This window comes from Coturnix japonica, chromosome 38 (assembly GCF_054131305.1).
Source record: "Coturnix japonica strain WE chromosome 38, WE-NBRP24, whole genome shotgun sequence".
NCBI classification, from domain to species: domain Eukaryota; kingdom Metazoa; phylum Chordata; class Aves; order Galliformes; family Phasianidae; genus Coturnix; species Coturnix japonica.
In genome coordinates, this window is record NC_140700.1 from 1037731 (window position 1) to 1056725 (window position 18995).

At 46.6% G+C, this 18995-nt stretch overlaps 1 protein-coding gene across 5 annotated transcripts; it reads left to right on the forward strand.

Moving 5' to 3' along the window:
- Positions 1–1157: 1157 nt before the first annotated feature.
- MAPK13 (mitogen-activated protein kinase 13) lies at positions 1158–12083 on the forward strand. Of its 5 annotated transcripts, none has more exons than XR_014938725.1 (12): positions 1158–1407; positions 4488–4617; positions 4946–5004; positions 5993–6101; positions 7220–7249; positions 7625–7672; positions 8599–8713; positions 9034–9105; positions 9641–9700; positions 10176–10254; positions 11114–11290; positions 11641–12083. XR_014938725.1 is itself a non-coding variant. In XM_015884782.3 (12 exons), the coding sequence occupies exons 1-12, from the start codon at positions 1289–1291 to the stop codon at positions 11718–11720; spliced, it is 1098 nt and encodes a 365-aa protein (XP_015740268.1). In that variant the 5' UTR covers positions 1158–1288; the 3' UTR covers positions 11721–12083. The 5 variants fall into 5 exon arrangements, 3 of the variants coding, with proteins under 3 accessions (XP_015740268.1, XP_032305192.1, XP_032305193.1); XR_014938726.1 differs by having other exon boundaries at positions 11117–11290; XM_015884782.3 differs by having other exon boundaries at positions 9621–9700.
- Positions 12084–18995: the final 6912 nt, after the last annotated feature.

The following is an 18995-nucleotide window of genomic DNA, read 5'->3' on the forward strand; positions in this document are numbered from 1 at the left end:
AAGAAAACAGGAAATCTTAAATTAACTCCTCTTCCAATAGCTGTGCCCCAGCTACTCACAGCTCCTGGACAGGTGCTGGCAGCCACGTGCGTGCAGTTGAGCAACAATTCTCCGTGCTCACCAGGTGACAGATGAGTTACATTTGTTTCTGCTGCAGCACTTCTGGCTGTAACTCCTCTTGCTCACGGATGTATTTATAGAACCCAGCCCATTCTGCTTTGTTTCCTTACTATGCTGTTGCTAGAGCCAGGGTTGGTTTGTACGTGTGTGCATAAGTAAAACTGAAATGCTGCCAGCACGCAGACCCTGATGTGCTTTATAGAACTGCAGGCCCTACCACTGCTACCTGGAGAACACCTGTGCCAATTTTAAAGCATGGTGTGGTGGTTGCATGTAAGCAGGTAAAAGGAAACCTCCCTAAAACTGCAGTAGTGCATTTCTGTAAGTCCCACCTGTAGGGCAGAGGATGGAGCAAAGCTGAGTGTTGGCAGAGCGTGGCTCCTCAGGCAGAGCTTAGTCACTTCCTCCAGAGGGAGGGTAAACCCTCGGAGCTCCACTGAAGTCAAATCAGAGTGTGAGGTCTGTGCTCAGCAGGGTGGGCTGGGCGCTGCGCGGCAGGACTGACTGCTGCAGAAACGAGGCCGGACCCCTCAGACCCCAACACCTGCAGCTCCCAGGATGATCCCATCTCAGAGCAACTCCTGAGCATCTCGCTGCAGTCTCGTAGATGAAGGGAAGCTCAGACAGCCTTCTCTGCGCCGTGTGCTGGGAAACTGTGGAGGAAATTCTGGCTGCTCTCTTGCTCTTCGGTGAATGTAACACCCCAGTGTCTGTCCTGGAGCTCTCCTCTCCCAGCAGGTCCCTGCAGGGCTGACTCGGCACTGTGGCACGGTGACCAGGTGTGACCTCGGTTTCCTGATGCGCCCTTACTCACCCCATCGGCGATCTCACGAGACCCCCGTCAGCCCCATGTGGCACTTGTGGGGCGTCTCTTCTCGCAGTCCCACATGCAGCTGCAGGTGTGTCTGCGTTGTGGCGTCTATCGGAGCACCCAGAAATACCTGCACACAGCCAAGGCGTGTCTGGAAACCTGATGCCTCATCTCCGCCATGTGGAGGCGGAGGGAGGAGGGCTGTGAGACATGTCCCTTCTTGCTCACAACAGCTGAAAGCAGACAAGGCAGCTCACTGTAGCCCTTCTCAGCAGCGCAGGGCATCCCGGTTGCACCCCAGGGGCGCCGCCAGCCGCCGGGACTCTGGGTGGGTGGCAGTCCCGCAGCCACCGGGCGATGAACATCGCAAGGAGAAGAGGCTTCTACAGACAGGAGCTGAACAGAACCATCTGGGAGCTGCCCAGGAGGTACACGTCCCTGCACCCTGTGGGCTCTGGGGCCTACGGTTCTGTCTGGTGAGTGGGGCCTGGGGGAGCAGCGAGGGCTGGTGGTGAGAGGTGCCTCAGCACCCTCTGGTCTGATGAGGGTCTTTGTGTGTGCGATGAAGGTAGTTTGTATGTTGCTCGGTCACCCTGAAGGGCTGCTTGAAGAATGGCCCTGTGCCTCCTGCGGTCACCCCGACAGGCAGCAGGGAGAGTCGTGTCTGGCTCAGCCCTGAGGGTGTCCTGCAGGTGGGGATGTCCTCGGGTCAGAGCTTGGGGAATGGATGTGGTTGGCAGGAAGAGGGAAATGCCTGAATATCTGAGAGCTGAAGAGTTGGGCTCTGCTGAAACAAACACTGAGCTCTGGGCAGAGCTGTAGCAGCTGATGCTGTCTCGTGGGGGAATGGAGCTGGGTGGTACAGCCAGAGCACTGTGTCCAGCTCTGTGTTGTGAGACAGCAGCCATCTGGGACTTCCCGGGACTTCCCGGAACCAGGGAGCAGCAGAGCTGCTGTTAATCAGTTACTTGGACAAAGGTACCTACAGGGAAAGCGAGCAGAAGAGTCAGATCTCACTTTGTTTACACTGGTGGGTGTGAGGGTGCTGGTGACTCTTAGTGAGGGCAAATCCATTGCAGCCCATTGTCAGTACCCAAGCAGAACCTCACAGCATAACAGGGTGAAAAGAAAAGGGAAGAAGTGTGTCCTCTTTCCTGGATGTTGGGCAAAGCACCTCCTGCTGTCCCAGAGGAATCCCCAAACTCCCTGCCTTTACTGGGGCTCTGTCTGCACTGCAGGATGTGAATGGGGACCAGAGTTTTCCTTCCCCACTTCGCTGAGTGTATGCAGGGTGGGGTCCTGGGATGCTTCTGTGAGCCCCATAATGCTAAACTTGATGTTTTCATATCTACACAGAAAAAAGCAAGAAAAATCCCTCCAAAGTTTTCTCGACTAGCAAAACACCAGTACCCAAACCAGCCCATACTGTGGGAGTCTCAGCTGCTCAGGAAGGGATGGGTTAGAGCGGACTGAGGGGGACGGGGGCTTTGTTATGGGATGGATGGTGCTTGGCAAGGTGGGATTGTGCTGGTTCCTGTACACAGCACAGGAGGAATGCTGTGCAGTTGGGATTTGCTGTCCTCTGCTGGGAACCACTGGGAAGCTTTTCTATCACAGTGTTATTTGGAGCCAACAGCTTTTGCACATCTTTGAACAATCAAGAGGGGCTGAGAAACAAATTGCAGGAGGTCAGCACGGGCCTGTTTCTTTTCCCATTAATTCAGCAGTGACTTGGTAACTGGGGAAGTTTTCTGATGCCCCCAGCCCTGTCCTATGGGTGCGACGTGCCACAATTACCCATAGAACCTTCATGACCTCACCTCGAGGTTGGCCTTGGTGTCATCCTGAGCTTCAGCTGCTCCTTAATCTTTGCTGGGAAGAACACCGTGGGCTCGCCCAGCTGTGTCACATGAGTTACCTCTGGGCTGTGCATTATGGCAAAGGCAAAAGTGGCTCCATCTGTGCTGGGTGGAGTGAAACTCCAGCTCCTAAGTGGAGTGATGGGGTTGGACGTGTGTTCTGCAAGCCCCACGCTGGGAAGGCAGTAAGAGCCAGCGCTTGGAGGCTGGGAAATCTGCCCTGACTTCTGTGTTTGAGTGGTGCCGGATCCTTCCTCTTTGTTCCTTCACAGCTTGGAGAGCTGTGCTGCCCTTCTGCCAGCAGCAGCTAAAGAACGAATGGAACTGAGATAAACCTTTCCATTCCTCTTGAGATATCCTTCAGTGTCACTTCCAGAGCTGATGCAGCCTGGTGTGGCTGTCCCAGTGCTCCCTTTGCTTTTTCCAGCTTGAATATGTTACAGAATTGCAGCCGCACCAAAGCACTCAAAGGATGTCTGCTCTCATCACTCGTAGCTCAGAACAACCAGAACGAACCTTCGTGGCCATGAGGGGGAAGATCAATTGCCTGATGGCATCAGAGATGTCTCTGCTTGCTCAGTCAGAGCTGCTGGTGAGCTGGACCTCTGGCAGCCATATCACAGTGAATTGCTGGTAGCTGGAAATCAGAAAGCTATTAATGGGCTCCTGAGGTTTGCACCAAAGAATAACAACCCTTCCTTGGTGTTACACCAAAGGGGAAGCTGTGCTGAGTGGGATGTTCCCACCTGTCCTACTGCATCTCTGCCCTACATGCAGCAAAATACACCACTTGCCTGCCTTGTTACAGATGGGCATTTTCCTGATGACTGTTCATGAAATCTTGCCTCTGAGTGATGGTCCTGGGGGCTCTGGGAGCAATGCCTCTGCTCTGCAGCTTTGTGGTACAGCCCTTCCTAGACTTGGTGCCCAGAGGAAGAAGCAGCAGATGGAGCCTGGGTCTGCCTTGGTGAAAGGAGAGAATCCTTAAAGAGCCTCAGAGGGAGGGGGTGTCACAGGTTCATTCCACCCAACTGCAAACAGCTGCTGCGACCAGAGGGAATAGCACATCCCCAGCTGTGATGGTTGCACCGTGTTCTCATCAGCTCAGCCATACCTGCCTTTATGCAGAAGTATAAAGAAGACTGTGGGTGAATTAATTCCAGCAGCCTGTGTTGGTTTCAGTGTGACATCCCATCTTTGCTCTGGAATACAGCAAAGAATGCTGTCATACCTTCAACGACAACAACTTGCAAGCAGGTGGCAAAGAGGAAACTGCTTTGTTCCCTTTTCTCCATGTCTTAAAGAAGAAAACAGAATTTAAACTCATCTTGAAATTTAACCATTTGCGTAATGTTGCTCTGTTAGCTCCAGCTTGTTGCTGCAAGTGAAAGCAAGTGTTAAAGGGAGTAAAGACTGGCACTAGTGGTTTGCTGTCTGTCCTGTCTAGTCCTTATAGCCCTCCCGAGATCATGGGCAGTGCTCTGACAGCCCAAGCCTTATAGAGGAAAAATCTGTGTGTGAGCTCCACTGAGTTCCAATATCAATCCAGAAAGAGCAAGAGGCCTTTTCTTGCTGTTTGTTTGTTTGCTTTCAGGGGGAAGTCCAGCTCTTTTCTCAGAGCAATCTTGATCAGGCATTGCAGAGTTTCTTAAAATGCATTTGCAGTGTGGAAACTGGTTTGTATTTGTCTGTCACAGTTCTGCTATAGACAAGAAGACAGGAGAGAAAGTGGCCATCAAGAAGCTGTGCCGTCCATTCCAGTCAGAGATCTTTGCCAAGAGAGCATACAGAGAGCTCATGCTCTTGAAGCAAATGCAGCACGAGAACGTAAGTAGGCATTTCTCTCTGTTCCTGCTCCCTAAGTGCAAGCCAGGTATGGCAGCACCTTACCTTTGAGAGCTTTCAGTATCTGCCATGTGGAGCAGTTTCAGGGTCTGACTGCTGCCCAGCTGGTGCCGGGCTCAGGCAGATGCATAATGGGTATTTCTGTGTCTTAGTAAGGGGAAAAGAAGCTGTGCAACAACACAGCAAGGAGTCCTCACATTCCTCAGAGCTCTCAGCGCTCACAGATGTGCTGATGGAGAGCTGTTACCTGAGTCCCATGTGCAAAGCAAATGCTTTCTTGGTTTACATTTGGGCTTCTCTCATCTGTCAGGTCATTGGACTGCTCGATGTCTTCACCTCTTCCCCTTCCTACCATGGATTCCAAGACTTGTAAGTGTGGAGTTTGCGTTGCTTTGCCTAGGCTCGATTTCTGCACACCACGTGCCCAGACTTGGGAGCAGCACTATGGATAGTACTGAGTGCAGTTCAATGTGCTAATTGGTAAAGGGGCAGACTAAAGCCAGACATCCCCAAATAATGAGGACAATCAGAAGCACAGGGCAGTTCCTACGATGTGCCCTGTTCACAGCTGGGAGAATACAGGACAGACAGAGAAGCATAAGTACCTGGGGCGTTATGTCCCGTGGCGTGTTTTGTGCCGTGCGACCCGTGCTGAGGCATGGTGTAATCTAGAGGCTGTAGCTGGGATGGGCAGAAGCCCATGGGGTAATTAAACTGAGGAGTTCAGAGATCTCATTTTCTTTTCACTTTGATTCTGGCTGTTCGAGCACCTTTGTGGTGATGGTGAAGTCAGACAAGCTCTTGTTGCTTCCTCATCCCTTGCACCTGCCTTTTGGTTTGCAGCTGCTGGATGATACTTGGCATCCTGCACAAAAGCACCAAATGGTTCTGAGACGTTTCTGCTGCTAATTGTGGTCTCGTCAGGGAGGCTGAAGGAACCTGCAGGTTGCTTTCCAAGGCAGGGCCAAGGAATGTTATAAATTGGGGAGCCAGTGCTGCAGTTTTGCAAGACACTGTAAGGCTGCACAAGATACTTCTGCTGCCAGGTGGGTGAGGTCAGCTGGATTTGAAAATCATTATTTAAAATTGAACTAATTGAGGTTGTTAAGATTTGGAAGGTCCTCTTATTTGATTTAATGTATCTGATCTGAAGGGAGGAGGAGGAGCACTTTTCAGAGTAGGCAGAATCCCCATCATCGCTGCAGGCCGTGCCAGTTGGGAACAGCCACAGCCACCTGTCCCAGTTACAGCCATGGGAAAACAAACCACCCAAACAAGGACAGAAAATGAGAACAAGGCCAGCCTGGTTCCTTGTGCTTTTATTCCAGACTCAGGGCCTTGTCTTACTGCCTTTCAGCTACCTGGTGATGCCATACATGCGGACAGATTTACAAAAGATCATGGGACATGAATTCAGTGATGAAAAGATCCAGTACCTGGTCTACCAGATGCTGAAAGGGTTGAAGGTAGGTGGGGCTGGACAAACAGCACGGCTGGACTCAGTGACTCCTCTGCAGCTGATCTTGTTTTGTCATCTCTGGGCTGACCACAGCAACAACCCCTGTCTGGGGAAGATTTGGTTTTGTTTTTTTTTAATGGCACACCCTGAGAAACAGGGATTTGCTCTTGAAGGACTCTTGTTCCAGCACACATTAGTCCAAATGGCTGTCCTTTCATGTTAGTCAATCAGGCATTAAGCTTCCAAAAGTTGTAGAGCTTGGAGTGGTTTCTCTGGGATAGCAGCCTGTCTTGCTGACTTGCCAAAGCCCTGAACAAAACTCTGCAGGACCAGGAGTGAGTGGAGCTCCTGCTTCACTGCCGAGTGAAGAAGACAGAGGGAATGATATTCAGTACAATGAGCAAGAAATGTACTTTTCTGCTGCCTTTGGCAGAACAAAGCAATCACTCCAAACTCTGATATGCAGAGATAATGCCTTAATGTTGCCCTCTGTAACACCCTTCACCTGGAGTCAGAGCTGTGCTTTATGAGTGTTAAATTCACTCTAATAACACCTTTCCCTGCATCACTGCTGCCTCAATTTTAAATAAAGCAAGGGGAGAACAGTGCCATTGGTCTGACTGGTGCAACAAAAGCCACAGTCAGTGTTTGCAACAGTAATCTGATTTCCAGTTTTGGTTTAACGATGAGATCGTTGTTTCAGATGTTAAATGATGGGGGAAAAGGATGAATCAAAGTTTCCACATCATCCAGCTGTGACCACAGCTCTACCTGCAATCTGGAGGTCTCTGCTTTGGTAGTTTTAAGATACCAGTTACCTTCCTCCAGGGCGTTGTTGCCCTGTACCCCATTCTGCTCTATGCTGCTTCTTTAGAGCAGCGGTGTAACTGCAAAAGCTGTCAGAAAGGCAGCTGGAGACATCAGGTTGCTCTCGGGCGGCTTTTCCCCATCAGCCGCTGCTTCTCCTGTGGTTATGTGCTTTGCTGTGGGGTTGTACTCTGGGACACGCAGTGGATGCCAGCACTGTGTTCCCATCCAGTTCCTCTTTGGAACTCTCATTTCTCTGCTGTAGAAGAGAGTCTTATCTGCTAAGTGTCCACATTGTGGCTTCTCTTTTTATTGCAGTACATTCATTCTGCTGGAATCGTCCACAGGGTAAGTTCACATGCACCAATACTCTGATTTTGTCTGTTTAGGAGAAATGCAGCTTGGTCGTAAAATTTTGCTAATGGCCTCATCTGCTCTGAATTCTCTCTGGCTCTGCTGCTCTCCTGTACCCAGTGCTTATTCAGACTTGGCAGAAATGCTCTATATGCTGGCAAGCTGTGAAGCACTTTATGGTTTTTGAGTGAAAACGATTTAAGGGAAAAAAAAAGTCACTGCACTTTAAAGCTGTACAGTATTGCTGTGTGGGCACTGGGCTCAGCATGTTGCAGGGAAGCATCCCAGGTGAGCTGAGGCTTGACTCAGACTTGTGTTGACAAACTGCAAATCCAAACATTCCTTTTATTCTGGTCTCATCTGTTTTAGGACCTGAAGCCAGGGAACCTGGCTGTGAATGAAGACTGCCAGCTGAAGGTAGGCAAAACGCAGGTAGCAGGTCAGGGTGCTTGTGAGATGCTTGGCAAGCAGGAATGCTGGCATGCTGGTGTCATTGTGCTTCCCTTGACGTCCCACAGCTTGATTTGGGGAGCTGCATTACACAGCAGTTGCAGTCAGCAGGAAATATACAGCCGCTTATGCAACTTGCTGAATCAGGGCCCAAGCCTTGGAATGAACATCCTGTCACTGTCATTCTGGCTGCACTGAAGTTTGTCATGACTTCCTAAATTAATGTAATACTACTGAGCCATACTGGTGTTAGGTGTTATCTCTGAAGGATAAGTGGATACGGTCCCAGTTACCCTTTGGTTCTTGTTGGCTAGGCCCTGAGACACAATGGCTGTGATTCTAGACAAAGTTATTTTCAGTACTGTTCTGAGGAGATTGCTTACAGCTCGGTGGAGTGAGAGTCTCCCATGTGTTTTCTGTAATGTATGTTACTGGGAGTGGCTCTGTTGCCCATAAAGGTTGGGACAAGCCATGTTCATCTCCAGTACTGAGGGAGAGGTCGTCTCCTGTCAGCTGCAGGGTGTTGTTATAGGAAGTGGTGAGTCATGGTGGCTTGTGAGCATGCCTTGGCCTCCACCTTCTAGAAGTCCATTAAAAAAAATCTCATAGAGTTTAAACTTAAGTTTCAAGGGAAGTGACCTTCCAGGTAGCAGTGCACGAATCAGATCCTTTCCACAGGGTCTCCACAGGACAACTGGCCCTGCAGCTGGCTTGTGCCTTACAGTGGAATGAAGATAAACTTGTAGGTCTTCAAACCATCCTATGGGTGGCTTTGGTGCAGGCAGAACTTTGCTCCAATCTGCTTCATTTCCTCTTAGAAGCAGATTCTTGCTTGTAGGATTGATTTATTCTTTCCTGCCCTTCCTTCTCCCTCTTCCTTTGGTGAGTTGCAGATCTTGGACTTTGGCCTGGCAAGACACGCTGATGCTGAAATGACAGGCTATGTGGTCACGCGCTGGTATAGAGCTCCAGAAGTCATTCTGAACTGGATGCATTACAACCAGACAGGTGAGTTGCATTGCTTCAGCTATGTGACTGTCTGGTGACAAACCCAAAGATCTCTCTCATGCCTGGGTCAAATCTCACCTCATCTACCAGATGTTTTTGCTCTTTGTAATCAGTGTCCCCTGACATGGAGAAAGTCACAGCTGGTGCCTGTGGAAAGTGATGAAAGCAAAGATTTTAGCAGCCTAGAAAGAACTGGGGAGGGCAGAAAATGGGACTGAAATTGAAATGGGTGCCTGCTGCAGACTGAACAACAGCTCATGTAATCCTTTTCTTCTTAAAGGCCACTCTTCTTAAATTTTTCCTTCTTTCTTCCCTAACAGTGGATATCTGGTCTATTGGCTGCATCATGGCAGAAATGCTGACTGGGAAAACGCTGTTTAAAGGAAAAGATTGTATCCTTTCCAACGAAACCTTTTCCCTCAGAAGGGTAACAGTTCTAGGCATGTGTGAAAGAGCCTTAGGAATGAGGCTGCAGAGGGAAAACAGTGTCAGTCCAGTTTACTGGGAGATAATCACAGGGATCACTGTGGTCTTTTTGGTGAGGAAAACACAGAATATAGAAGGGGGCCAAGGCAGTCTTAGAAACGCACCTTCTCTGTTGACCACATACTCTCCATATCAGCCTAACTTTGTGTTCCCCTAGTTTTATACCCAAGCCCTTCCATACTCTGAAATCCATGGGAATATAATTAAGTAGAATTGTACAAGCAAAACTCACTGTTGATGAGCACTGCATCCTTGGAAGAGAGGATGCAAACAGTGTAATGAGCCTCAGCTTGTGTGGCTTTGCAGGTCTGTTATCATGACCTGCTCCGAGCTGCTGCTGCTCCTGGGGCGCATAGGTTGAGCTGCTGGGTGGAGCCCAGGGCTTGCTCCCAGGTGGATAATCTTTAACACAGCCTGCCAGACCTTGATCAGCTGACTCAGATCCTGAAAGTAACAGGGTATCCGGGAGACGACTTTGTGGAGAAGCTTGAGGACAAGGCGGTAAGGAAGCTCTGTGGCCACTCAGGTCCTGCTGCCAGAAGCATAGTGGGGAGAGATTAACTTGCAGTGAGATGAGCCTTGTGCTGCTGTTACAGCAGCCATGAGCAGAAGGGATGGCAGTCTTTCCCATCTTCAAAGAAGACATTTTTATCAGTGACGCCTCTGATGTATTTGACTTCAACGCTCATCACTGAGAACTGGTGCTGATCATAGGGGCTGCTGGGTGAGGAGTTGATGCCACAGCAAGCACCTCCTGCCTCTGTTCTGCAGCTCAGCTGTTCTTAAAGCATCAGCATTTCTGTATCCCAAGTGATAAAAATAGTTCCTCACAAGCTAGTCACTAAAACGTGACATCCGAGATAATCTGTTGTTCTCGTCTTGTCAATAATGAGACCCAAGAGCTCTATTTTTATGGCCCCCTCACACTTGCCCAGTTGCAGTAAGTGTGTGTGCTCTGCTTTCCTTTCTATTTCAGGCTAAAAGTTATATCAAGTCTCTTCCAAAAATGCCCAAGAAGGATCTGTCTGTGCTTTTCCCCAAAGCCAGTCCTCAGGGTAAGTAACCTTGAGCATTTCTCACAAGTTCTCACAACTAACAGTTGCATGCAGTGGTACAACACCTTCAGCTCCACTTGGTACAGGATTTGGGATGAATTTTGGCTGAGAGCTTGTTGATGTTATGATTCAGAGCACTCAACCTGTTTACCCAGCTCCACATCCAAAGTATCACAGGTTTTGATGGAGTATGAGAAAAGCCTCACAGTCCGCTCAAGTAAACTTTTTCCTGTGGGAAGAGTTCAGCTCAGATGGCAGCCATTTGTTGAACACCTGCACCTTTCAGTAGGTAACAGGCAGTTGAAATGCGCAATTTTCAGGGTAAAAACTGATCTCCAAGCGGCTCTTTCCCCAAGTAGGTTACAGATAAAATTCTTCTAAAAGAGGAGCATTAAGCTATTAAAACCAAGACTGAACCAGGATGATGGACCAGTCAGTATCTGAGTTTCCTGCCTTCCTGTTTACCAGGGATGTAAAGATTTCTATATAGATTACTTAAGCTTTGACTATTCTGAGTTGCAGGAGTCAGAGTGAAAGCAAATGACTGAAACTGCGAAACATCTTAACATAGTTAATAGTTTGCTGGTTACATTCCTGCAGACTATCCGTGCAGCAATGCCTATCTGAGGCCAATTTGTTACCTCTGCACAATGTACACCTACACTTCTCTTAGTAGAAGTTATTTGAGGGACAGATTTTGCAGATTTCCATGCTGCCTTGGCCAGACTGAGGAATTTTTTTTGCTTTGAGGTATGGAAATGTCTTAGTGGAAACACTGGCCCTATCATTTTCAGGGCTCACATACAGGATGGCCGTTCTGCACTGCACCCACTTAGCATGTTCTTGTCTCCTCCCACAGCAGTGGACTTGCTGGACAAGATGCTGCAGCTGGATGTGGAGAAGCGCCTTACGGCCACAGAAGCGTTAGCCCACCCATACTTCGATCAATTCCGAGATGTTGAGGAGGAGACAGAGGCACAACAGTCCTACGATGATTCTCTGGAACACGCAAAGCTTTCAATAGAAGAATGGAAAAGTAAGAAGTTTATTTTATTTGACGTTGTATAGCAGAGACTTTCCTGCCTCTTTCTGTTTCCAAGTAAGGCCAGCTCAGCTGAACCACTCAGTAACACCTTGATGATAGCATACATCTCCACATCTCCCTTTCCTTGCTCTTGCTGTCATGTACTCAGCAGAGATTCTTTTTGTCTCCATCTTTTCAGAATTCTTTTTTTTCCCCCATCTATACTTCGTCTCTTCTTCCCAGCATCTACCTGCTGTAATTCTCTCTGCACATGGTTAATGGTTGAAGTTTCGTTTGTGACCTCTGCAATAGAAGATGCATGCTAGAGATATTCATCATTTGTTTTTCTTCTGTCTTTTAAGAGCATATCTACAAGGAGATCTTATCCTTCAGTCCAATTGCACGGAAGGACTCCAAGAAGCGAAGTGGAATGTCACTGTAGTGACTGGTGCGGCTGTGACCAGGATTTATGTCTCATGCTGGATGACAGATGGGATTTGTTCCACACTGCCTCCTTTGTAGCCATCAATTGGCCTATGGGACTCCTCTGTGTGTGAACAAGATGTCAACATTGTGACTGTGGGCATTGGACTTTCTCCTGCTGATGGGGGAAGTACTCCTAAATAATTTTCAACTCTAAAGATAAATATTCTCTCACTGAAACTTTTGGAGAAATTCCTGGTATTTCTTCCCCTGTCTCCCTCCCCCCTCCCTCCATACTACCTATTTTTTGTTTCTTCTTTCTTTCTAAGCACATGTTTTTGGACTTGAATTATGTGTAAGGTAAATAAAATAGTAAAATTGTCTGGGGACTGATATAATAATATATAATGAAATGGTGAAATTTAGCATAACAAGTCTTCATCCATGTTCCCTTTCCCTGAGTTCTTGAAAAGCACCCAGCACAGCCAGGCTGCTGTGATGATGTCAGCTCCCAGGACATCACAGGAGTTGAGTTTTTCATACACACAGGCTATGATCAGGGCACTTTCTGCCCTGGCTTCTTGCTATGCAAAAAACTCCTTGCTAGGGTGCTGCCTCCTCTGGGCAGCTGCTCATTCCTCCTTTTTGGTCTGCTTTCATCCCTAGGTTTTGATAGGTGCTGGTTCTTCCTCATGGCTAACTGCAACTGCACCTCTGGGAGTTAAAGACCACATTCCTGCATTCATAAACTGGTTATCTTAGGGAGCTGGGTTACCAGTCAGCAGTTCTCCTGCCCTCACAGGGGCCTCTTCCTTTATTCTGAGCCTGGTTCACCCCAATTCCCTTCTCCAGGCTTATCACTTCCTGAGCACCTTCTCCCTGGAGTTGCCCTCCCTATGTAGGCTGCCTTTATCTCTCAGCAAATCTGGTGTTTTGGTACTCAGTCCAGTGACATGACCTGTTACATTCCCATTCCCTCTTCTCTGAGGGATCTGTTTTACCGTTGGTTCTCTGCTGCAGTCCTCTTACAGGGCTGTTTGTTCCTTAATACTTTGAAGTAAGGATCAAAAAGTTTATAGATTGGAGAGAAGGGGGAGGGAAGAAAAAAGAAAAAAAACAACAGGATATTGCATGAACAATTCAGCATCAGCAGAAAGAAGAACACGAAGACTCAATTCAGTGAAAATGGGAAATAAGAAATTCTGGTATCAGATCTGTTTCTTCAGTCATCAATCTTATAAACATCATCTGGGATGATCTTACTAAATTGAATACCTCACAGAAACCAGGCTACAAATCATCCTTGCAAATAAGAGATTCCCATTAGTGCACTTTCTTTGGTGAAGTTTTGTTTCATATTTGTATTTTCAGATCATAATTCACTTTAGTGAGTATTTCTTGGTGGCTGTAAGAAATTGCCACCTCTGAGATGCTCATCATATCTGTGTGTGACAAAGGTTGGGAACATGCAGTGCTCCTGGAGAAAGAACCCTAGAAGGGAAAGTTTCAGGTGCTGTTACAGATGATGAACTTCTGGAGTCTCACTGCAGTTGGAAGGGAAGCGGTTGAGGGCAAAAGGCTCGCAGCTCAGGGACCCTACGTGCACTGTCATGCAGACTCTCTAAGAAAAGCCAACCTTGTGTCACAACCTTGGGACCTGGTGACCTGAAGGAGAGCCTTACTGCACTGCATCCACAGCCAGCTGCGCCCAGCCTTGCCCTTGGATGCTGTTTTTTTAGTAAGTATAGAGCTTTGTGGGAGTTGAAGAAGAATAAAATACTCTCATTTTGCTGTTTATCTCTCAGGATTAAACATTTTCTCACATACAACTTGTCTGGATTTAATTGGTTTGTAGAGGTGTTCAGATAGCACTGTGATAAGAAGAGTGTGAGGCACAGACAGCGGAAGGTGGTTTTATGAGTCTAGCTGCTGTGTACCAGACTAACCAGCCCAGCACCTGCAACCTCCCTCCAGGGAATGTTTGTTCCACCTTCGCTTCTGTAATATGCTAAGTAGCTCATTCAAACATAAAAGTATGTTTTGATCCTTAAGGTAATTAGATGTACTGTAAGCATTACTAATGTAATCTGAAGCCTGGAACTTTTGGAGGTATCTGTTGGGATGTCCCAAGCCAGTACATAAGTAGATAGGTGTTTGCTGTAAATGTTATTACTACTGGAAGAGGAGAGAGATGAAAAACTATTACAAGAACAAAAACAACAAACTGCATTTGAAAGTGACTTCGGTCTTACTACTGCATATGCAGGTTCCTACCTTGGGGCCTTCATTTACCTCTCCTACAAGCACCTAAATATCCATGCTTTAGAAACCAAGTGGGATATCTCAGGGAAGCAAAATAAGTGGGTTTAGAGGAGCAAGGTGACTCCAGGTTAGTTTCAAAGACTGGTATTTTAGTCATTTAAATTCCTGGCTGGCTATGACAGCCCTCTTTCTAATACAACTCAATGACCTTGTGGACATTCTTTAGTCCTTTAGAAACACACCCTTTATTTGCTTGTATAACTGATTGGAAAGCTCTCTCTTGACTGCATGTATGTGAAGTGGTGATCCTTTGACATTTGTAAAATCAGAATACTGGATAGTGGGCTTTCAGAATTTTTCCCTTCCTTTTCTATATTCTTAACTGCTAAGCAGTTAATTGCACAGATTCCATCTGTCTTCGCTTAGGGCCATATCTGGAAGACAAATGTATGTCTACAGGTACCCAGCAGTGCTTTTTCTACGTATCATAGCTGCATCCTGCTGCTTTGCAACCAGAGTGAACTTCAGAAAATTCCAATGTTTTTCTCTTGTGGTCCTCTATAGGAGCTGGGCTTGATCCTTATAGGTCATTTCCAACTCAGAATGTTCTGTGATTCCTAAGTACAGTGGGTCATCAGGGCTACTTGTCCCCTTTCTGCAGTGCTACAGAGTAGATTTTTCTCTGTCAGGCCTTTATTCCTGCTCAAACTATGAGCGGATTTACCCATCCCCACAAGAATCTTCATAGATGTGTATCAAAACATCCTCCCAGCCTGTCACATACTCCCTTAAACACCGCTTTGGTTAATAGCCACAATCCTAGAAATGTTACTTGCTAACCCTAAACTGAGAGAAGTACTTATAAGAAGGCAGAATTTGTTTGTTTTTTTTTTTTCTACTGGATATATGCTTAGCAGATACAAACGTACAGCTGCTTACAAAGAGATTCTCTAGTAAGTCATCTGTCTGTAGCCATGCAGATGGATGATCCAGGTTAAGTATCTTTTTATGGTCTGAAAGACTGCACAGAAGCACAGACTTATGCAACCAGCCTCTTGTGTACAGGTTTTCCTGGCAGCTATCAAGGGCAAGGCTCTAGAGAAGTCTGGCAGCTGTAAAATGATGTACAAATCATGTGGTGGATGTAGATCTGTTTTGGACATACAGTTTTTCCCTGCAGTTGCAGGTACTATCATTAGAACTGTTTGGTCAGTGCTGCGTGGAGTGGTTCTCCTGCTGTCCAGCTCTCAAATCTCCTGCCAGTGTACCCCGCCTGCAGATGACAGCAAAGGCTACAGAAACCTCTAAACTACTGCACTCTCCAAATGCTTTCTTGTACGTTGGTGGTTATGCATAGCTCCACCCTGCAGATCCAGAGGTGTGATACATGCAGGCACATCTGAATTAGCTTTAAGTAAGTTGTTGAGCTTGGTATTATTAGAACAATCTGTAAAGCAGCAAGGAGCTCGTCGTGTTAGCCTGTTCGGTCTCCAGAAAGCTTTGCAGCCTGTGCTGACTCTGGCACACGTGCAGTGTGTACCCCACTGCTGATTGAAAGTCATAATAGTTTAGTACCAGGCAGTGAGCGTAACGACTTTGCACCACAGCACAAACATCCTCTTAGTCGGTGCTTTCTGCCCTGTGAGTCACACATGTTCAGGTTATTCCAAAGTACATCCCAAGGGAATGGTGCAAAGAGACAGCGTTGTCCACGCAGGAGCCCAGCACAGTCCCCAAGGCTACACAACCTATTTGCTGAGAAGGTACATGAGCTCTGTTATACAGTGTTCCTCAACTCTCCGCCCCTTCAGCAGCTGCTGAGTCATTCTGGCTTAGGATGGCCGGACTGTATGTTTTCAGCACCCTTCACTCTGATTTTCTTCTTTGCCTGTGAGTGATTTCTGGTTTTGTTGTACGGGCCTCGAGTTTGGGAAAACAGCAACAGTAACAGAATTTTCTGAGCTCTGGTCTTCACTGCCCATCAGGCAATGTGCCATTCCTATTCTCGGTTCACTTTGTTGCAGTTCACGCTGGGTGCTGCTCAGGAGAGCCCTACAACTATAGCTTTCTGGTATGACTGTGCTGACCTTATCTTTGGTAGCTGCACAGATGCTCTGCACTGATGCAGGTTCTTTTGGCTTGTATCTCTGTGGGCCATGTGACCGCCCCTGTGCCTCGCAGCACCCTGCGTTAAAGGAAAAGAGCACAGCACTGCTGTGACCTCCCTTCAATTCCCTTGAAATTCAATGCTTTTGCTACAGAGTGCTCAAGAAAGCTGGGCTGGACAGCATGCAGTGGGGCATCAGGCAGCAGGCATCTTAAAGAACCACAGTTTGATGTAAGAAACCATCCTCTCCTACTCCATATGATGCAAGCTGTGTATTCCCTGGATGTGGGAAGGGAGGAGTTGATGCTCCATCAAACAGCAGTTGAAATATTATCCCTTTGAACAAGATATCTGACTTGGCTTCCCTGTCCATCATGTAATCTCTAACAGAGGTCAGGGAGAGCTCTCTGCAGCTGCCATTAACATCTCAGAGCTGCATGTCTTTCTACTGAATATACTTCCAGAAAATATTTTATATTGATGTATGGGAACTGTTGATCATGGCCTCAATCTCTGATTGACTGCCTGAGGCAAGCACTGAGTTAGCCCTGGGAGCACAGGTGAAGGCAATTCCACCTTGCTGCTCCTCTCCTAGAGCCCATTTAAAGGTTGGCTGCCACTGGGGAAGGATCTCTTTAAATGGACATTGCTCCTTGGTGGAGTTTACTGCAAGCCTTCAAAATAGGTGAGCATTTTCCATTTATTCTATATAGATCACCTTTCCATCACAATAATCTCTCTTAACGAATCATCTGTTTAAACCTCTTTTTACCCACTGTCTGTACAACCGAGGACTACATTTCTGAGTGCTTTCTCTTTTGAGGGCTTACACTGAATACTCTGAAATAGTGTGAACAATCTCAACAGTTGCAAGTCTGCACACCAATGCTCTGGGAATCATTCATTCACCTGCTGACAATGTGCAGTGCTCCTTCAGCGTGCTGTTCTGCCACATGTCCCCTAAGGAACAAATAATTCAGGTACATTAGGCAGTGCAATGGGCTGCCCAGGGAGGTGGTGGAGTCACTGACCCTGGGGGTGTTCAAGGAACACTTGGATGCTGTGTTAAGGGACGTGGATTAGTGAGAGCTATCGGTGATGGGTGGACCAGGTGACCCTGCGGTTTTCCAACCCTGGTGATTCTATGATTCTGATTCATTTTGTTAGTTTATTTTCCTCCTTGTGTAATTCACGTTAACTTTAAAATACAAAATCCAGTGATAAAAATCACTCGATCATTTAGTGATCATCCAAAATCCCATAAATCAGGCCAGACAAATATGCTCGCTATCTGCAGTGAAGTACAGTCAAAATGATGCGTTATTTGTGCCCACCTCACATAATAAGCAGATGCCTATCTTGAAATACTTCTTAATAAAATCTTAGTCCTGCGTTTGTTTCTGAATGTAGGAGGTGCTGCCATTTAATTGTCATCCTTATTTGGAAAGTGAAGCTTTCATCACAGTCTTTCTGGTTTTTGGCAGCCAGTGAGATCTGTGAGTTACAGCTTCACAAGAGAGGCCCTATTTATTGGGTACTCACAGCGGAGAGTGGGTGAGGAGGAGGGGACGGAGCAATGACTTTTCTCAGGCACACGATATTCACCATGTTTTGGACATCACCTTGAAACTTTTCCGTGCAATGCTTCGAGAATGTCTACAGCTCCTTAGAAAGCCCCACACTGATTTGATCCCATAGGACAAAAACCTGTTTTTGTATTTAACCTTTTTGCACTCTAAATAATATTCTAAACAGGCTAATTTTCAGTCTGTTCAGCCTAAGTAACAAGGGAAAGTTCCTAATCCTCTGCAGTTTCCCATGTCATAGTGGAGTGTGGGCTTGTAACACGATCATGGCTTAGTTATTTGTTTTTTTGCTTTTAAACCCAACTAAGAGAAACAAAACATGAAAGACCAGAAAATTGCCAGGATCAATTCATTTTCACCCCACAAAGAAAGAACATTTACTTCACTAATTGCAGCTGTGTTCAACGTCATCAGCATCACTCTGCTGTGACAGCAGCAGTGCTTCCAAGCAATCATGGCATACGGGATGTTTTGTCTAATTTCTCTCATGCTGTCATTTTCTGACCACGTGAATTTATACAGCCTTTCATACAATGAAGTCAGTGGGCCTGATCAGGGCTATAAATACTCCCCACAAAACTAGGATCTCAGGAAATGCTCGCAATGCACACAGTGAATCCATCTGAACTGCACTGCAGCCAAGGCTAATCACTGAATCAGGCTTTTAACCTTCAGTGCACACAGGTCCTGTGAGCAATGACAACGGTTCCAGTAGCTCTGAAGAGCCACAGAACAGACAACCAAAACACAGATATCAAAGTGCTCATTTTGAGGCTTAATGAACCAACAAACAAAGAAAAGGTTATTTTTCAGTTCTCAATTACAAATGATAATTTTCTCCCTCTTTAAATATGTTTAAATTCTTGAATAAAGATGAAAATTATGATCCAATGTGCCTCGCTGTGTTTGAACTGTCTCAGCTGCTGTTTTCATTTGAAGTGCCATCTCTGGTTTTGAACTTGTACCACTTAAAAGCTGTGAGAGCCATGAAATTGAATTAAGTTGCGCCTCTGGGACTTCAGATAAGTCTAGAACGTTTTTTTTTCAAATAACACATTAGCTCCACAGCTCCATTTTGAAATTAAATGATGGATAACTTGTTTTAATGCTCTAACGCATGGTCCTCAGTCTTCCAAGATGTCTTTGCACACTTTGTGCTATGCAAGAGTCACCCTACTGAACTTAACAGGACTATTTACACAGTTGACATTAAACCTGTATGCAAATCTTTGCAAGACTGGAACCTATCACAATTGTAAGAAGCCAGTTTCAGCACAAATCTAAGTATAAAGAGCTTCAAAACTGAAGTCAAATAATTTGCACAAGCCTGTTGTACTAA

Coding starts and splice junctions, on each gene's coding strand:
- MAPK13 (XM_015884782.3), top strand. CDS start 1,289: ATGAACATCGCAAGGAGAAGAGGCTTCTACAGACAGGAGCTGAACAGA. Junction 4,618..4,945: donor AGCAAATGCAGCACGAGAAC/GTAAGTAGGCAT, acceptor CTCATCTGTCAG/GTCATTGGACTGCTCGATGT. Junction 9,701..10,175: donor AGAAGCTTGAGGACAAGGCG/GTAAGGAAGCTC, acceptor TTTCTATTTCAG/GCTAAAAGTTATATCAAGTC.